The sequence below is a fragment of the Hyposmocoma kahamanoa genome, unplaced genomic scaffold (assembly GCF_003589595.1).
Source record: "Hyposmocoma kahamanoa isolate Upper Pololo Valley unplaced genomic scaffold, ASM358959v1 86, whole genome shotgun sequence".
NCBI lineage: Eukaryota > Metazoa > Arthropoda > Insecta > Lepidoptera > Cosmopterigidae > Hyposmocoma > Hyposmocoma kahamanoa.
The window spans coordinates 8,380,417-8,398,821 of record NW_020654289.1 but is presented as its reverse complement, the minus strand read 5'-3'; the positions used below and the strand labels follow the sequence as shown (position 1 = coordinate 8,398,821).

The 18,405-nt window shown below is 34.6% G+C and overlaps 1 protein-coding gene across 1 annotated transcript; it reads right to left on the bottom strand.

Moving 5' to 3' along the window:
* Positions 1-3,790: 3,790 nt before the first annotated feature.
* LOC113234689 (ejaculatory bulb-specific protein 3-like) lies at positions 3,791-13,261 on the bottom strand. The gene is made up of 3 exons (XM_026470128.1): positions 13,106-13,261; positions 6,261-6,438; positions 3,791-5,435 (listed from the first exon to the last, which is right to left on the bottom strand). Exons 1-3 carry the CDS (start codon positions 13,109-13,111, stop codon positions 5,296-5,298), a joined length of 324 nt encoding a protein of 107 aa, XP_026325913.1. The 5' UTR covers positions 13,112-13,261; the 3' UTR covers positions 3,791-5,295.
* Between the last annotated feature and the right edge of the window lie 5,144 nt (positions 13,262-18,405).

Here is an 18,405-nt window from a genome sequence, read left to right as displayed (position 1 = left end):
GACCCACGTATGGAGTCTCGCATGACTCATTGCAGGATGGCTTGCACGCTGCGATTACCTTCATAATCCTGCGTTACGCGGTGGACGGCAAAGGCGGACTGCAATGCAGGATAATTAATGCCCCCTTTTATTATACGCCTTAGCCTATTCCAAATGACGAAACATTATAAACTACTTGTCTATTCGATGAAGAGTCAATGTCAAAAACAGTTAGCCAAAAGCCCAAAAATAAAATCTTAGGACTTTTTGTAACTCTTCAAAAATAAAGCCTCTGCTTCCGTATTTATTTTAGAATAAAAAAATTATGACATTTTTGTCTGCCGTTTCGACTTGTGCGTTTGTTATTAACGGGAAACGTAATTACAAAAAATTATTTGAAAGTCAAAGATCATCGGAACCGGATGTGAAATTAATGTTAAATGAAAATATATAGCATAGAATAAAAGTATAATTTATTTATTAGGTATTTCTAACTAGGGTGGTTTATATTCCCTGGCTTTAAAAAGGAAATGAACAGCAATGTCATTACAATGTTATTTAATTATTACTTACTGGGCACTTAAAATCACAAATTCACATAGAAAAATTAAGAGCACGAATCATGCCGACAAAATAATTGCATGTATCATATTGGGACGCACTTTAGGTAGGTATATGCGCCGTATGGGTACTTTACTGTACTTTACAGCATCCCCAGATGGCGGCACTAAGCGCGAAGCCAAAAGATGGGAGGTTTCTCCGCATTTTATCCTACTACTATAAGCTGCTTAGATGTTTCATCTATGGCGTCGTTATTGACCCTATTATGTTATGTATCTCTATTCTTCGGAGGACCACCTCGAGAGTGATAAGGCTGAATCGGTACTAAAACAACACATCTAGCTGAGGTTTCCGCAGATCATTTACGAGAACGAAATAAGTCTTATGTCGTAGAACAAATTCCACACTCATCTTTAAAGCTTTCATCACAGGTTAGACAAGTGGACATGTATTTTAGAGCGTTAAGCTACAGTGTTGCCAGACTTTTGCGAAGTTAATTCGCCAAATTATGTGCGCCTTGTAGCCCATATTCGCCCACGCCAGAATTGCCAATGTTAATTATTTAAAATCCCTAAAAATCAAGAAAAGCAAAGTTCCTATTCCCCAATTCTCCACTTGTAGAAATACTTATACCACAAACGAGTTTGTTATATTTATTAATACAAACTAGTGGAATGATTTCACAAAAAATAATTGAATATCAATTCAATAAAAATTTAAAACACAAACGAGTTGTTTGAAATCGTTCCTATTTTCCATATACAACTCCATTCGCCACACAATTCCCCATCAAATTTATAATTCCCCACAAATTTTATTAAGTAGCCTAAAATCGCCTTTTCCTACTTAAAAATGGCCTACATATCGCCGAATCGCCAATCGCTTTTTTTGTCGCCACAGAACTCCTCGAAATAGCCTAAAGGGCGAAAAATCACCAAATCTGGCACCACTGTTAAGCTACTACTACTAATTAAGGCCACTTGATTAAGCATATATTAGGTAACTTCAACGTAATAAAATAAACCAGTGTGTCTGCTCATCAGCATCATTCATCACCCGACAGACGGACATCGGTACATGGGCAAATTTTTTGATTGCCTAGACAACGAGCGATCCTTTCGGTTGTCGAATAATTTCGTTCAACAAGCAGTAACAACGACTGACACAACTGGGGTATTGTGTTCATCGCCATCTTAGCCTTGAAGCTATGCACTTAGGGCATAATTCCCGACATCACCGAATGACGAGTCATTTGCTGTAGTCAGTCTAAATAACCACAAAAATATAAATTAACTTTTTGCTTATAATTATTTCATGACTCATGTTATTTTCGTAATTTTATTTTAGCTAGCAGACTGGCTAGCACAGACACTTCCTATAATGCCCATTCTTGTAACAGGGAGTCAATAAAGAAGCTTTGTTGTATTGTAAATAGTTCATTAAACTACCAACAAAAATTGTTGATATCAGCAAAATTTAAAGTTCTATAACTTTAAATGCATTTTCCGTCCAATACGTTTCAAATTAACCATTACCATTAAATTCCCCTATGGTATGTTTTTAAGCATTTTTTTCCAAATTATACTGGATGTGAAGTAGCATGTTCCTTTGGAGCAAATTAGTTAGTAGCAGTAGAGTTGAAAGAGTTCGTTCAGGGTAGTACTGCCACCTTACCTATTTCTGCCGCTAAGCAGTAATGTCACCATTATTGTGTTCCGGTTTTGAAGGGTAAGGGTGCTGGTGAAATTACAGGCACATGAAACTTGTCAACTTACGTCTCAGCGGGCGCAGTGGCAGTGCCCCTCAAATCTTTGCAACTTAAAGCTTTGAGTGGCACTGCAACTGTTAAGGACAGGCGTGTAGCCTTCCATCAGGCGCACGACTTGTTCGTCCCGTCACTTGACATTATAAAAAAAAATTGCCTAACCACGTGAATAACTAATACTCTCATATTTTGCAACTGAGGCTGAGTGGGATAATTCTGAGTACCTATAACGTTTATTATGAACGCTAAAGCAATATTAGTATAGATATTCCTCGAACTACGTTCTGCAATATCACGATAACTTTCAACAATTCGTATATAGTCTATTTCATATTTTCTGACAATGTCAACGGGATGTTTAAACGCATTTCTATCCATATCGCACTGACCTCATGGAAAAATATTTCTATATTTGGGCCCTCAGTGGGTATAGGTACGGGAGGGTATAGGTAGGAAGGTACTGTGCCTTGAGCCCTTCGCACATGTCAAAAAGAAGAATATCTATAAATATTTAGTCACTTACCGAATTAAAGATTATATGTATATAATAAACGGCAAATCAATTAAGGATTATATATAAAATATAAGCAACGAAAAATCAGAAACATTAAAAATTGCTGAGCATTTTTCGAAGGTTTCGGATTCTTCTGGTACTCTTTAACACATCACGACTCCTGGGAGAAAAATTAACTAAATGACTTTGTCAGTTGTAATCGCGTTATATATGATATAATAATACATACAACGTTCGCAAGATCCCAAAAAACTATATGTAAAAATTGCTAAACAGGAAAAGAAGTGACCGCCAATATTTAATTTTATATAAATAACAAAATTACATTTTTATCTAAGTCAACGTAGCTTCATGCTATGGTTATTTAAGCATAAGTCAAGAGTTTCTAACTGCAATAGCACTTTAAACTCAAACCACTGTACTGGGTCATCATCAGCTTCATAACATTATAAGTTTGCAACTGCAACAGTGATCGTCATCCGCCGAGTTGAAAATCCTGTGAGTACCTATGTAGTACCTTAGCAATCACAGCTCAACAGTTAAAATAGAGCACAAAACAAATAAGGCAACCGATTCGTTGTCTATTTTTTATTTAAAGTTATTAAAATATAATTATTAAATAATTTAGCTGGATTTATTCCAATTATCATTGGTAACTAAGTAAATATATAAGTACAATCAATATTGTAATTTTCACACATTTAATTTAAATTATTTATATACATGACACATTGTACATTTATAGAAATATTATGTATACAAACAACATAAAAATACAATTTGATAAGATAAATTAATGCTTATGCTTATAATGTTTTAGTTACATATATTTTATAAAAATTGCAAAGACGTTATTTTAACAAACATATAAAATATTTTTACAAGTGTCATTTTGTGTTCTTTTTCTTATTATTAATAAGTAGAAATCGGATTGACACAGCATATTTATATGAAATTCCGGTATTATTGTATAGTATTGCGTTAAATAAGTGAAAGTAAGTAGCAATAACTGTATTATGATACTTATAATAAGTCTTATAAGGGGTTATTCATTATCCTGCATTGCAGTCCGCCTTGCCGTCCACCGCGTAATACAGGATTATAAATGTAGTCGCGGCGAGCAGGCCAGGAAGTAATTCTGCAATGTGTCCTGTGAGACTCCGTACGTGGGCCATACATAGGACAGTGTGTAAGCAGGCTCCTGCCTGCGCGGCATACTGCCATACAGGTAGTAAATGGGCCGTTTCAGTCTCGCTGCATTTCTGCGTCCCGGAAAAAATATCAAGACTCGAAGCGGTTTCGAAAATCTATTCGAGACTACTTCAACAATAGGTTTCTATTTTATACACACTAGTCAAAACAGAATATTTTAACTAAATTCTTTATTAACTCGAATTATAAAATCAAAAATTATGAGACTTTATTATTCCTATCATTCTCTTTCAATCTTTATTATCTTATAGTGTTGCCATGTCCGTTGTTTAGTAGATTTTTAGTACCGCACGTTTAATTAAAATTTAAGGCTCAAATGTCTCGATATTCCCGAGACTGAAAATATCAGTCTCAAGTCTCGAAAAGGAAAAAAAAGTGAAAAACGGAGGGTTTTTGTAGTTACAGTTTTTTTACAAATTAATTTCTAGTTTAAGTTTTGAGTTTCTTAATTGTTTGTTGCTTGTTTAAGCTAATGGCTCTATAGCCAATGCTCAACATATAACTAAATCATAATAAATAACCGAGATTCCCGGGATGTAAGCATATAGTACAGCATCACTAATACATTTTGATTTTATGCCTTTTATTTTTAATCATTCCGGGATTTCAAAGAATTATTCATTACGTGTGTACCTTTTGAAGTTTAGATAAATATACTCTGCCTATGGTAGTCCCTGGTAATAATGGTAAGTTGCACAATAAGTACATAGTGAAGTAGTGGTATAACAATATGGCTTAGTTTTTGGCTCGGTAGAGATTGGCCATCGTCATTTTTTTTTCAAAGTCGGATGGCACAAAGGTAGAGCGACGACTGACGACGGCCTTTAGGCATTAGACCCAGAATATTAAGGCCCGTTCACACAGTCGACTTTCATTGCAAGTAAAACGGTAGCGGCACGTCTGTAGAGTTTCAGTAATTTATAATTTACTAATTGAGACTGCAAAACTGGCGCGCCCATGTAACAACAGTGGCGCTGCAGTTGCGCTTATATGTATGAAAATTTGCAGAGGCGCGGCTACAGCGCCATTGCATCGTTTCTATGAGCGTCTAATTTGAAGACACCCATAGTGCGATACGGTTGCTACACAAAACCGAAAGCGCAGCGAACATTTGCTAAGCGGTGGAATTCATTCGTTTGGAAAGATTTTAACATTGAAAGTCTTCTAGTTGGCGATGAATTTTTAGTTATTGGAGATTGAAACCTAACCGTTATGTCAAACCAGTCTATTTTTATGTCACTGTTATATTAAAAGAAGTCTAACTTTATCCGGCGTATTGACGGACGATTTTTGCCCATTGTTGTGGATAGTTCCTTTGCACGTAAGAGAGTGTGCGTTGGATTTGCTTCGTCTCTTGCGGAGAACACTGTGGACAGGAACCTCGGAGTACTAGAGGAGCTAGAGCTGTCGAGAGAAGTACATTAAATTAAACTAAATTAAGCAAAATACAACAAAAGCATAACAAATTACATTTTGAACTCAAACATGTAAATGGCAATAATAAACGGCATTTGATGGGCATTTGGCAATTTATTTTACAATTTGAAAATGTTAATATACTCCCGGACACATAATTCGAGCCACCTCACATTTTTGTCGTAAAAAGGGCTAGAATACAAAAATAGTGTTATCATCGAAGAAAAAAGTTTCCCCGGTTTTGCAAATCCAAATTCCCTACAAGGACTTATGGAAAAGACGTTTAGTATACTAGTTTCAAATTGCATAATAGTTTTTGATCAATCAAACATTGTTTAAGCTTAGGGCACTTAATACCGAAAATGCGTGGTGGCTCGAATTATGTGTCCGGAAGTTATTTATTGCTGGTGCTAAAAAGTAGTACTATATTATCAAATGTCTCCGTTTTTACGACAGATATGATGTAATGTACCAGATAATGATAATGTGCTAAACAACCACACCGATTGCCTGATATGATGATAACTTTAAATCGTGAAACACACTGAAAGCGGGTGCGGGACGGGCGCATGTCGGGTCCCGCGCCCGCACGTGGTTTGTTGTCTTTCATATAAATGCACGGAATTACACCCGCCGTACTCCCGACCCGACACGCGCCCAACCCGCACCCGTTCTCTGTGTGCTTTACACTTAATACGAGGAGTATCCCCAATGCCATAGGCATGCCAGCACTCTGAAGCATCATACCAACTCGCGAGTGCCAGCATGCCACGCTTCGAACAATTTCCTCCCTTACACGTACGTATCACTTACTTTTAAGCCGTTTGCCAATGGGATCACAAGGGGCTTCGCCCAACGCGCACTTCAACTGCCTCTGAATGAACCTCTTGTCATTTAAAGCATCTTCTAAAGCTGTGTCAGATACTGGTGGTCTTTGTGTCTGTGCCAAACAGGCTACCGCCATTGTGCATAGGACTAAGATGTGTGTGACCTGTAATTAACAAAAAATATTTCGTAAATTATTTTCATATAACGGTTTATATACGGTTCTTACTTATATGGGGTACTACGGGAACTTAATCGCACGTTCAAAACGATACCACAGATTAATTCGATACGTCTCTAAACACATGTCTCACTTTTTCAAATTTAAACTTATTTTCCAAAACTTTTCTTCTTCGTTTAGTGACAGTATTGACGTGGTATTGATGTCAACGTGCGGTACTTACACAATGGTATAGTCAAGAATACATCAAACGGGACCCTTTGAACTTTTTATCGCAAATGTTATAAAGTTGAATTTACATCTTACATATCAAACTTGACGTGCGTGCTCTTGACAATTGTACAGCTAGCATCACTGTCGATTGCGTTCCGACTGCGTTTCGACTGCTAGTTTGCAGTTAGAATGTAGCTCGTGTGATTGCTTACAGTCGAAGTAGGTAAATGATAGGCAGTTTCTGGACTTAGACGTTCTGGGTAGCTTAGAAGTTAAAAAATCCCATCAGTACCTATTTAGGAAACGATTATCTTGGTTTTGGATTAGATATCACGGTGTTCTTGATTAGAGTAACTAGTGTGACCTTCTAATATGTTTAAATTGCTAAATTTATGTTTTATTCTTACTTTTATGCAAATGCTAGATTGTCAATAGGCGGTCAAATTAACTATGACATACGAAATTTACGAGATATATAGTCGTCAATATTTGTTGAACATAGTATGCGGTGCGTATTATTTGCCAAATGAAACTAATAGATAATGAGTAGGTTTTTAATATTAAGTAGTTGCAAAGACTATCGAATGTAAAGTTTCACTATGTTTTGATTTAAAATTTCATGCTTTTAGAATGTACAAAGTTGTTTTTAAGTGGATTACCTTGGCGGATATTTCAAGTTACTCCTCCTACTCTGTACCCTACCCTACATTAAGAGCCTTGTGTTTATAATTAAAGGACTTAATTGGTATCACTTGAGGTTGTTGGCTTCTCGTTGACTGTGAAGTTTAGACAATTTACAATCAATTAAAATTCATTCAGTAAAGGTACTTCATCACTGCGTTCTTAGGTCGTCTCTGCATCACATCTACACACTACGTCATTGGATTGTGTGCTCATAACTAAAGAGGTAAACCAGTACTTATTTGTGAATGTTTGCAAAACCACGTGTTACTTAATGAACTACATATGTTTACACACGGTCTAAGTATCTTATTGAAGTTTTAAATATACCTCGTTTACGTAGGGTCGTTTTCATTTAGTTGTAATATCGAAAAGTATGTATATACATTTATGTACTTTAGTATATTGGAATTCATTTACACTAGGTACCTCAAAGAAAACATACATGTAAATACTACTTTGGACTATTTATTCAACGTTACTCGAAATTTAAATAATTGCTAGTAAGTATATAATAAAAAGGGGAGAGAAAAACCCGCGAAACTTGCGCTTGCGCCGCGAGGACAAAGGACATTCGTGAGTTGTGTGCGGTCACGGGTAAGTATAGTCGTAAGCAAAAGTTATTGTAAAGACAACACTTTTTCTATACTCGAAGTAATAATTTTGTTATTTGTAGTGATTAAATAAATTGTTTATTATAAAAAAGTTTGTAAAAACTAAAAAATACTACACCTACTGGAATTGTGATAACTTTTCGTCTGTTGGGACCCAATTATTACAGTTTCACGTCGTACTTACCGTCTCATATACTTTCGACATTTCTAATTAAAATCTTATTTCAAACTATCAAAGTAATCGCTCGAATTCAAATATGCAGCATGGATAAAGGATGACTTCTTTTAAGTTTATAGTGACAATCATCACGATGTTTTACCTACTACTATGATAGTCAATTATTTTTTTGTGAAATTACTCCACAAGGTTGTTATAATTATTAATAACTAATATCGAACACATAGACAAATTCATTCAGCCGAGTTCGATCTTTGTTATTAATAATAACAACAAGGGTAACTTGTGTTATCTGCGGAGAAGTGGCAAAAAAAAATTTCATCATTTTGTAGTTTGTTATTGATAACCATTTCAGATTATGAGTACAACTTTTTGGGATACCTACTTTTATTTAGTATAATAAGTGACGAATACACACCCATATTCCAAACTAGCAGATGGTCCCATTAAGTGCAGTAATGCTAATATAATAAATAATTAAACTTAATTGTGTATATAATTGAACTTTGTCATATGAAAAATCTCCAGTGATAATAGTGGCCAGAAGATTTTCATCGATTGTACCAAGTCCATATAAATAATACGGACAGAGCAAGACACCATCGCTCTGTACGTGCTCGGAAACTTAATAGGTTGAGTAATCAGTGCGCCTAACACACCAACACATGCGTCTGATTATTTTGCTAATAACTCTTTTGATACTTCAAAAATTATAAATTATAATTCCTATTATCACGCTTCGTACGCAGGAATTTCCGATTTATGAGAATGAATTCTGTTTCTAAATTGATTGAAGATAAATTACTCGTAATAATAATAAGATGTTGTACATTTATAAATAATTACCTATATTTGTGTTATATCTGTCACCAATTATAAAAGAAGGTTAGGCTAGTAATGCGAAGGAACCAAAGTAAGTTTGTGCCTTTTTTATTAAAAAATTTACAAAAATAATAATACTAATTTAAATATGGCGGGGCAACCAAAAACATGAGTATGTTAATCTGTCTCTGCCTATCCTAGGTATTGGAATACACTCATGAAGGAAAGTTAAAGTAGAAAAGAACTTTGTAATAAAAAGTAGAACCTGTACATTTAACGATGTCAATGTATTTCGTGCGACTCCGTAACTTATGCAGCGAAATTTTTAAACGTGTTTCTTAGAGAGAAACGTTCTTGTTCTACTCATTTTAATTTTCAATCGATTAACATCTAGACCTTCATCTTTTCTATTCCACACTTTTCATAACAAATATTCTTAAGTTACTTTTATGCATTTGACTGTAGAAAATAACTCTACATAGCAATGAAATACAATATTATTCCTAGTAATTTGCAAATAATTTTCTTGTAAAATAGTATCGATTAATTTTTATTGAATTTATATTCAATTATTTTTTGTAAAATTACTCCACTAGTTTGTTATAATTATTAATACAAAGATCGAGTAGAGGTTAAAAAGTCGTTGAAAAACAAATACAAAAATCCGACAACAAGCACATAGAAGAATTCGTGAAGTGGCTTAGTTGGCATAGTGTCTGGCACGGTTTGCTAGGAGACGTCGGTTCGAATCCGGCCGGATCGAAGCAATTTTTTCTAAGTATTCGATCTTTGTATTAATAATTATAACAAAATAGTATCGATTTTAGACATAGCTACTCATTAACTAGGTAATATGTATACCTGCACACCTAGTTGGTACATTTAAATACACTTTTTGTGACACGGTTACTAATAAGTGCATAGTTACGTTTAAGTTAGAAACCCAATTTTATCTTGCACAATAAAGAAAACGCTCGCCTGACACAGCCTTGCATTCAACTGTCGCAAAAACTTAGACACGTGTTTATGAAACCTTTGACTGTTTGTAGGATCATTGCAGTGTATAGGAAAATGTATAAAATATTACTTTTGGAAAAATAATTTGCGATTTACTGAGAAACTGATAAGTTTATTTAGAGAAAAAGGGAATCACTTCAAGTGTAGTTTTGTTTATTCAACAATAACGTGTTATTAGTTGTTAGATAAACACTTTAATTGTCACTTTATATAAATTGTTAAGAAATAAACACATAGGAAGATAACTTACTTACTTACTACTAAAAAAAATAACTTACTTGGTAGGTGTAATAATAGATGATATGCATTTTACAGCGACGCTCAATGGAACCGCTTATTTCATCTCCATAAAGTTGTTTAAAATATTAATTATTTATTTTTACCTGTTGTAATCATAGAGAGCGAGCGGTGAGCAGCGATCTGATATATACATATATAATAATATATCATCGTAAGATAGCGTGAAATGTGTTATATTCATCTCATAGCTGCAATCTCCCATAAGATTAAAAATAATAAATTGTGCAGATAAAACTTATACAAAAGCTCAAATCACCTAAATAACTTCCAGTATTTGTATGTCCTAATGCTTCTAATTTAAACATATTGATTCAACAGTTTTACATATTGCTTTTGCAAATTTATATAAATAAATTAAATTACTTTGATCTAAACGATCAACAAACACAAGGATGCCAAGATGACAAGGCTATCGAAAAACGAAGGTTTTTCATAATTATAATAATTTAGTTAGGAATGACTTATAGGAACGGTGGGCCACAGGTATGTACAGCCCTATCATAGTATTTTTATGGAAAATTGAGATGAACAGCGTAGTATCTATACTCAGGTATAGATAGTTAAACTAAACTTATTATAAACATATTTTTCAACAAATGACGATTAAAATAATCTGATAATAAAGTGGTGTTATGGTGGTGCATTACAATACTGCAAAGTCAGAAAACTTGAAAGAAAACCATGTATAATTCAACATCTTTATAATTAACAGATTAACTACCTAATTGCATGACTGTAGGTATAATAATTTATCGAAAGTACCAGTAACCTAAAAATATTATTGTTAACTTATAAATCACCTACAATTACATAAAATTTTAGATGAAATACTTGATTACCTAGCGGTATTTTTATCGTAACATATTTTGCAGATAACTTGTGGTTTATGTCTAACCTTCAGTGTTAATTGGTCCTTTTTGTATGTACAAGACCTATGGCGTGCAGTGGCCATGTAACACATTCAAGACGAAACGACCGGTACCGGTACCAGAAAACTATAGACACGTAATAATTTTACATTGTGATTGTTTGCTAGGACAATAAACTTGTTATTGTAACCTATTATTAATTTGACTTTGAAATTATGGCAACCTGGGTCAAAAATAGGACGGATATTAAGTTTAAACATGTCATAAAAATGCATTTCTCCGTAGAGCGTAGTCCGTAGAGCACATTTCATAGTTCGTTTAAACTATGATATCTTTAAAAAATATAGACATTTTAATGTAACATTGCACAAACATTTACACTGATGGCTCATGTGCTTATGTCGCCTAAGTCTCAATTTACATTGCGACGAAATGGAACGGACGCGAACTTTTGTAACGATGTTATACATTACATAGTGAACTTTCTGGCCAATTATTGTGTAACATTCAAACTAGATACGAGCCAAAATCTTTCACGGAAAACCATAAAATTCATTGTGCAATTTATAATATCCATACAAAAATTAGCTTCCATTCCGTTCCGCCGCAATATAAATTGAGCCTTAGACAGCGTACATAAATTCTATTAATAATAGGTAAAATCCGCTTAGGATAAATGTTAAATAATTTATGTGCGTATGCTTATTTTCGTACTCATAAAGCGATACGTGATCATTACGTCAAGTGTTTTGTCAAATGAAAGTTATAAAAATAATACATGTAAAAATTATATACCTATGTGAAATTTTATAACTCTCCTAGTTAAGCATAAAAAGTTATCGACTAATTAAGTTCGTAAAATCTTTATACATCTCTCCTGACAAGTTCTAATTTTGCTGATGTGGCCCTATTACACCAAGGTTGCCATCTTGGATACGATCCGGACAATAACTGGGCTACAGAGGATCTTGAACGCCACCGATAGGACATGATGTCCATAAACAGAGAACTATGTTTAAATTTCGATTCGCATTGCCTGGTAATGATGATGACCAATTACGTTATGCACAGTTTTTTTTTACCATTTCGAAATTAGAATAGTAGAACCGTCAAGTGGAACGTGTCGACATTTTGGAAAAATATGAAGTCCTTACCTCAAATTGCTTTTACATAAAAGTACCTACATATATTGTTACTAATGCTAGTCAACCATCAACAGCGGGCTAATTAGTTGCCAATTAGACAGTTTTGTACAATTTAGTATTGCTAACTAGGTATTATAATCTTATCTTAGCATTAGGTAATTTTGGTGGCGTTCATTTACGTTACGTGCTACTCGTAGACGCCTTTCCGGTCAGTTACGTAAAGAAATGTGTATGGACCGAAAGAAAATAACAACGGAACTAAACCGGGACAAAACTGTAATGCGGATTTAAGTGGAACACAACTGTTATTTCGTTTTACTAAATCACTGAAAACTTGAAGATTGTGGATTAGGAGGCATATTTATGTAGTTTTTTTTTTACAAAAAAAAAGGAAATTACGAATCAATTATAAATTACTTAATTATTTAGAGAGGTTAATGTAAGTGCTGTATGCACTATTGTTAAGTTACTGTTATTTCTATGTGGTACATTTAAATAATATACTTTATATTTTGTTATATTACACATATAGTACAGGAGTATAGATAGACCAATATGTTCATTAAAATTAGGCGAATGGGGCACGCACGTATATTTACAATCACTTAATTTTCAAATGTAATTTTTTTAAACTTTAAATGTCCTCTTTTAAATGTCAATGTACTTACATAGCGATTAAATTAAAAGTTGAAACTTTTTGGAACGAGACAAACTCAGAACCTACTATCCTTCGAAACTTCAAACTTATTTATGAAGAGTTTTCCTCAAAAGTTTGAAGGAAAATGGAGAAGAAAATGTTATATGTAGACTTACCTGCATGTTGTTGGTGTTACTCGAGGGACACTTTTACTTTCTGGTCGGGTTGAACCGACCCGGATCTTGTTTCTTGAATTGCCAAACTCGTTGCGTGCGATGTGGTGCGTTCGATACTACGAATAGGTACAGAATGCTGGGTAGTCGCAGTCGTGCTGTAACCTCTTACTTAACAGCTCCCCTCTCTGAGTGCAAGAGTACCCATTGCGTGAGCAATGAACGATGTTAATAAAAGAACATGTTACAATTTGTACTTTATTATTATTATATAAAAATTACTTTGTTAATTGAACTTTGACGTGATAAAGAACGAGGCATGGGTTTATGTAACTTGAGTTCTATAAACCCTTGCTTGCTTCGTTTTTTGTTATTGGTGTCAATTCTTTTCCGCATCTAAACTAATTTAATGTAAACTATCCAAAAATAGTACACTGACGTCATATATGTATATACCTACTGTCTGCTTAAAAAGAAATTATCAGGATATCATGTTAGGAATATTGTTATCATATAAGTATTATAAGAACAATAACAGGGCCATTTAACCTTAAGAAAATATCATTTTTCTAGGTTTATTCTGATAGGTGTTGAATAAAGTAAATACACTTACATATGCTCAGGGTAGTTTTATGTATGTTGTCTATCTGTATATAATAAATTATAATATACAATAGATTTAAACTTTTAACACGATTTTCACACATTATTTGATTTTAAATCGGGACTTAATCGTGTATAAAAATATTTTACTTTACCTCGACGTTTCGGACGTGTTGCAACGTCCATGTTCTCTAAGGGACTGGTTCTAGAAGGAACATGGATGTTGCGACATTTTACACACCCTTGAAATTTACGTTTGAAAATAATCTCGAAAGTCGTTTTTCCCGGGATTTTCTAGACCGCAACGTCTCGATGTTTTTCCCGCGACGCGGTAATGCAGCAGCGAGACTGAAAGTCTACTACGTATTATGCAAACGCTTAATAACATAATTAACCCTCTCAGTTGTATTTACAATTGGTGTTCTAAGTTCAACATCAATACCATTTTTTTCAAATCTGTGATAATAGCGCTTGTGTTGACGTTTCTTGGATTGATATTTGATTCTATAAATTCTGCTTATCGTCGTCTTAGAGTGAATACCTCGTATAATGATTTCTATGTATTCAGGACGAAGATAAATTTTAACATTTTAATTAGTTAAATTATACCTCTTTCAGATACTATATTACTTTAATAATATATTTGAGCAAGAAGTTTATATTTTTTCTTCAACAAAAATCAGTAAAAAAGAACTATAAGAAAACGTGTATGCGTAGTTTTCACTCTAAGACAACGTTATGTACATGAGGGCGCACAATAAGTTTCCGGAATGAATAAGAAAAAAATACTATAAATGGTCAGTAATGCATTTATTGTTTCTCAAAATATTCTCCGTTAGCGTTAATGCACTTTTTCATACAAATGAACCAATTTTGGAAACATTTATGCCACTCCTCCGTGACAATCTCTGAAACATATTTTTCATACTCTTCGTCAGCCTCTTCTGGTGATGAAAATCGTTGACCGCGTAACTGGTTCTTAATTTTTGTAAATAAATAAAAGTCACAAGGTGCCAGGTTGGGACTGTACGCGGGTTGGCTTATAAAGTCAACGTTGTTCACCTTCAAGAATTCATTAGTCTGTCTGGACGAGTGAGAACTGGCATTATCGTGGTGAAAGATGATACGGCGTTTACGGTTATTTTTACGGAGTTTGTCAATAATTTCCGACAATCAAATGGTCGTGTACCAATCATTATTCACGGTACAACGTTTCTCCAAAGCAACATTAGCCACGTGTCCTGTTTTATTAAAAAAAGATGCAATCATTCGCTTAGAGGCACTTTGCACGCGCGCCACTTCGGTTGGTTTCGGCTCATCTCGAAAGACCCATACGGTCGATTGCTGCTTTGTTTTGGGATCGTAACTATAAATCCATGTTTGTCACCTGTTACTATGTCCCACACCAAATTTGATGCTCCTTCGTTGAATCTGGTAAGCATGGCATTGCACCAAGTGACGCGATCCGTTTTTTGAGTCTTAGTCAAATTGTGTGGGATCCACCGAGAGCACAGCTTTTTCACACCCAAATGTTTGTGTAGTATTGATTGCATTTGACTCATGCCTATACCTAAAGATGCCCGAATCTCATAGTAGGTCACATGCCTGTCTGTTTTGATCATACGGCGCACACCATCGACGTTTTTGTTGTTCACAGCAGTGGACGGGCGACCATCACGAAATTCGTCACTGAGATTCACACAGTTGCGTTTGAATTCTGCAAACCAGCTATAAATAGTCGTCTTGCATGGTACTTCGTCGCCAAAAGCAGTTTGAAGCCGAGCGAAGCTCTGCTGAGCTGTTAAATTACACTTAAAATCGTAGAAAATCATACTACGAAAATTTTCACGAATTAAATCCATGGTGATGTAGACAACCAATTTCTAAAATGACGCCACAATGTGAAAACAAGTGACAGGCAGATGAAACAAACTGTATTGTACAGCCAAAGAGTTCCATTTTCAAATGTTGTAATTACTTTTTAAATATTGTTTATGTAAGTGGCCAGTTATGGAAACTTATAGTGCGCCCTATGTATACGGTATACGAATACGTGAAAGCAGCAGTGGGATTTCCATAATTCATCATCATCAACAACTCATTTATACCTCCCACTACTGGGCACGGTTCTCCTCTCAGGCGAAGATTTAGTTTTAGTTTTGTGAATCTATTTCGACGTGTCGTTCTTGGTCAATTTCAAATTAAATTTACCGCCTGAATTCCGAGAAACTCAAAGGTGTGAGCCCGGATTCGAACCCACGGCCTTGCTTGAGAGGCGGTAGGTCAAACGATTAAGCTACCAGGGCTTTTTATATCCATAATTAGTTATTATTAATTATGTAGGCGCTAGATAAAGTCTGTTTGAATTGACACTAAACATTAATCATTAGTCGTTATTTAATTAATCCAATTCTTAGAATTACGTTATCACTACCTTATTGTTCATACTTAGGTAATTCATTGCTGCACACATAAAAAAGGGTGACACTTAATTGAAGACTTATTTTTTAATTACCTTCCACTTATCCTTACATATTTTTGTGTTAAGATTAGATCAGAAATATTATTAGAGTGGTTGCGTATTATTCCTAGAAAAAATTTCTGCGCGCCGCCGCGATTACTTTGTCCCGAATGCGAATAATGTTTGTTTTCGCAAATGAATAATTCTATAAGTACCTAGAGTGCCAGTTACCATTTATTACTGATAATTTCGATCCGGATGGTAGTAGCAAAATTTTTCGTCCTTCAGGACAGGCTAGTCATCTAATTGGCCATATTGCCATCTGCCAGATCTTAGATTGTAGTTTTTTTCAATAGCTTTATTTTATGACGTTTTTTCGCGGGAAATCGTTACATCTTCATGGTGGCCATTTTGAAACTCCCGAACCGGATGGATAATCTGACACATTTTTTTAAAATGTATAATAGACGAAAGCTTGGCTACAATCTGACCTGAGGTTAAATGACGTTGCCACGTATAATTATTACGTGTCATATACCAACTACTTAATCTCAAGAAAAACAGTTTTTGTAATTACAGTTTTTGCACAAATTAGTTCAAATATATTACTTCTATATCAATGGAAAAAGTGTGGGAGGCCTTTGCCCAATAGTAGGACAAGAGTAGCAGTAGAGCTCCTTGTAGTAGCAATGGAGCTCCTTGGGAATGAGCTCGTCCAGGGAAATACTGCCACCCTGCCTATTTCACTTCGCCTCTACTAAATCCAAGTCACTGATTAGCCTCTTGGCAAGTTTTTTAATGGAATCCAAGGTGGCCAATGGTATTTAGCAGATCCATTCCATAAGTGGTAGCAGTAGCACATACACCACCGGGACTGTTACTTCGTATAGTTGTAGCTACTGTCCCAAGAAAAAAGTAATCCAATCAAACGTAATTTACTACTAAAGGGCTATAAATGAAAACACTTAGTATTAGTTTACTTTTAATAAATAATATAATTCCAAATATTCCATAGGTATTGCTTTTAAAACTGAATGTTAATTAATCATCCGTACTGACGAACGATCTTAGCCCACTCCCACGGGTAATTTCTCTGGATATGCGCGAGAGTGCGTCGGATTTGTCGAGTCTCTTGCGCGGAGCACTGTGGACACGCGCCGCGCAGGACTAGTGGAGCCAATGCTAGAAAAAATCATGTTTTGTAAAGCTCTAGGTACAACCGACGCCCTAAGATAATTAGCCGACCTTTTGCTTCTTAGTAGATCAATGTGAAATGTATTAAACATACCTGTAACCTGTGAACCGTAAAATTCATTTTGCACGACTTCCTTGTTAAATCATAAGTGAATGACGTTTTAGAAACTTTTTAAGCCAATTTGGTCTTCAATTTACATTATATAAATTCTAATTATAACCAAAAAACTGGAATTCCTTGACACGTTTTTCCAATGAAGGCTCTCAGAAACAAAAGGTTGGCTAGGGGGTCAGGTGTCGTAGAGTATCAATTGTACATACTGTTTTACGATCGTTTTGTTAAAGTGAATTTAGCAACTAATCTTAAATATGAACTTAATAATAATTGAAGGATCACTTTGCCAATTGCCACTTCGACAAATGTACATGACATAGCCAAGAATGCCACTGCAATGAGACAGGTGTAAGTAATCAATCAAATTCAATTATGTCCGAAAGTTTTATATGTAAGTATACAAGAATTTTGTAAACAAACAGTGTTGAAAAAGTATCAGAAGTTATCATGAGGTATTGGTAAAGTTAATTTGGTATTCTAAGAAAATAATTACATAAATGAATCACGTATTTCTTAACTGTATACTTACCCTACTTTTTATAACTAAGTAATAATTAGTGAAACAAGTACTTAGTAAGTAGGTTCACGTAAGATGCTAAGGGTATGTTAAGGTTTTAGTATCTAATCTGTTTCGCAAACAAAATTTATTACCAAATTAATTTTCAATTATTTTATTTGCTAAAAGCTGTTTGCCATGATTAGCATTAGCAATTATTATTTATCAAGTGATATTGTCTAACATTTATTTGTTTAACGTGTGTACGTTGCTCTGATCCCAAAGTAAGTAACTAAAGCACTTGTTTATGGAAATCGGAAACAACGACGGTACCATAAACTGCCAGAACCGATACAATGCAATGTATAAAAGTCAGTCTTCTACATTGACTCGCTCCATGATCGAATTGTATCTGTGACCTCAGAAATAGCGAC

Excerpts from the sequence above, each read along its gene's own strand:
- LOC113234689 (XM_026470128.1), bottom strand. Across the intron at positions 5,436-6,260 it reads CATTGGCAAACGGCTTAAAA|CTCTAGCTCCTCTAGTACTC; the intron begins GTAAGTGATACG and ends TTCTCTCGACAG.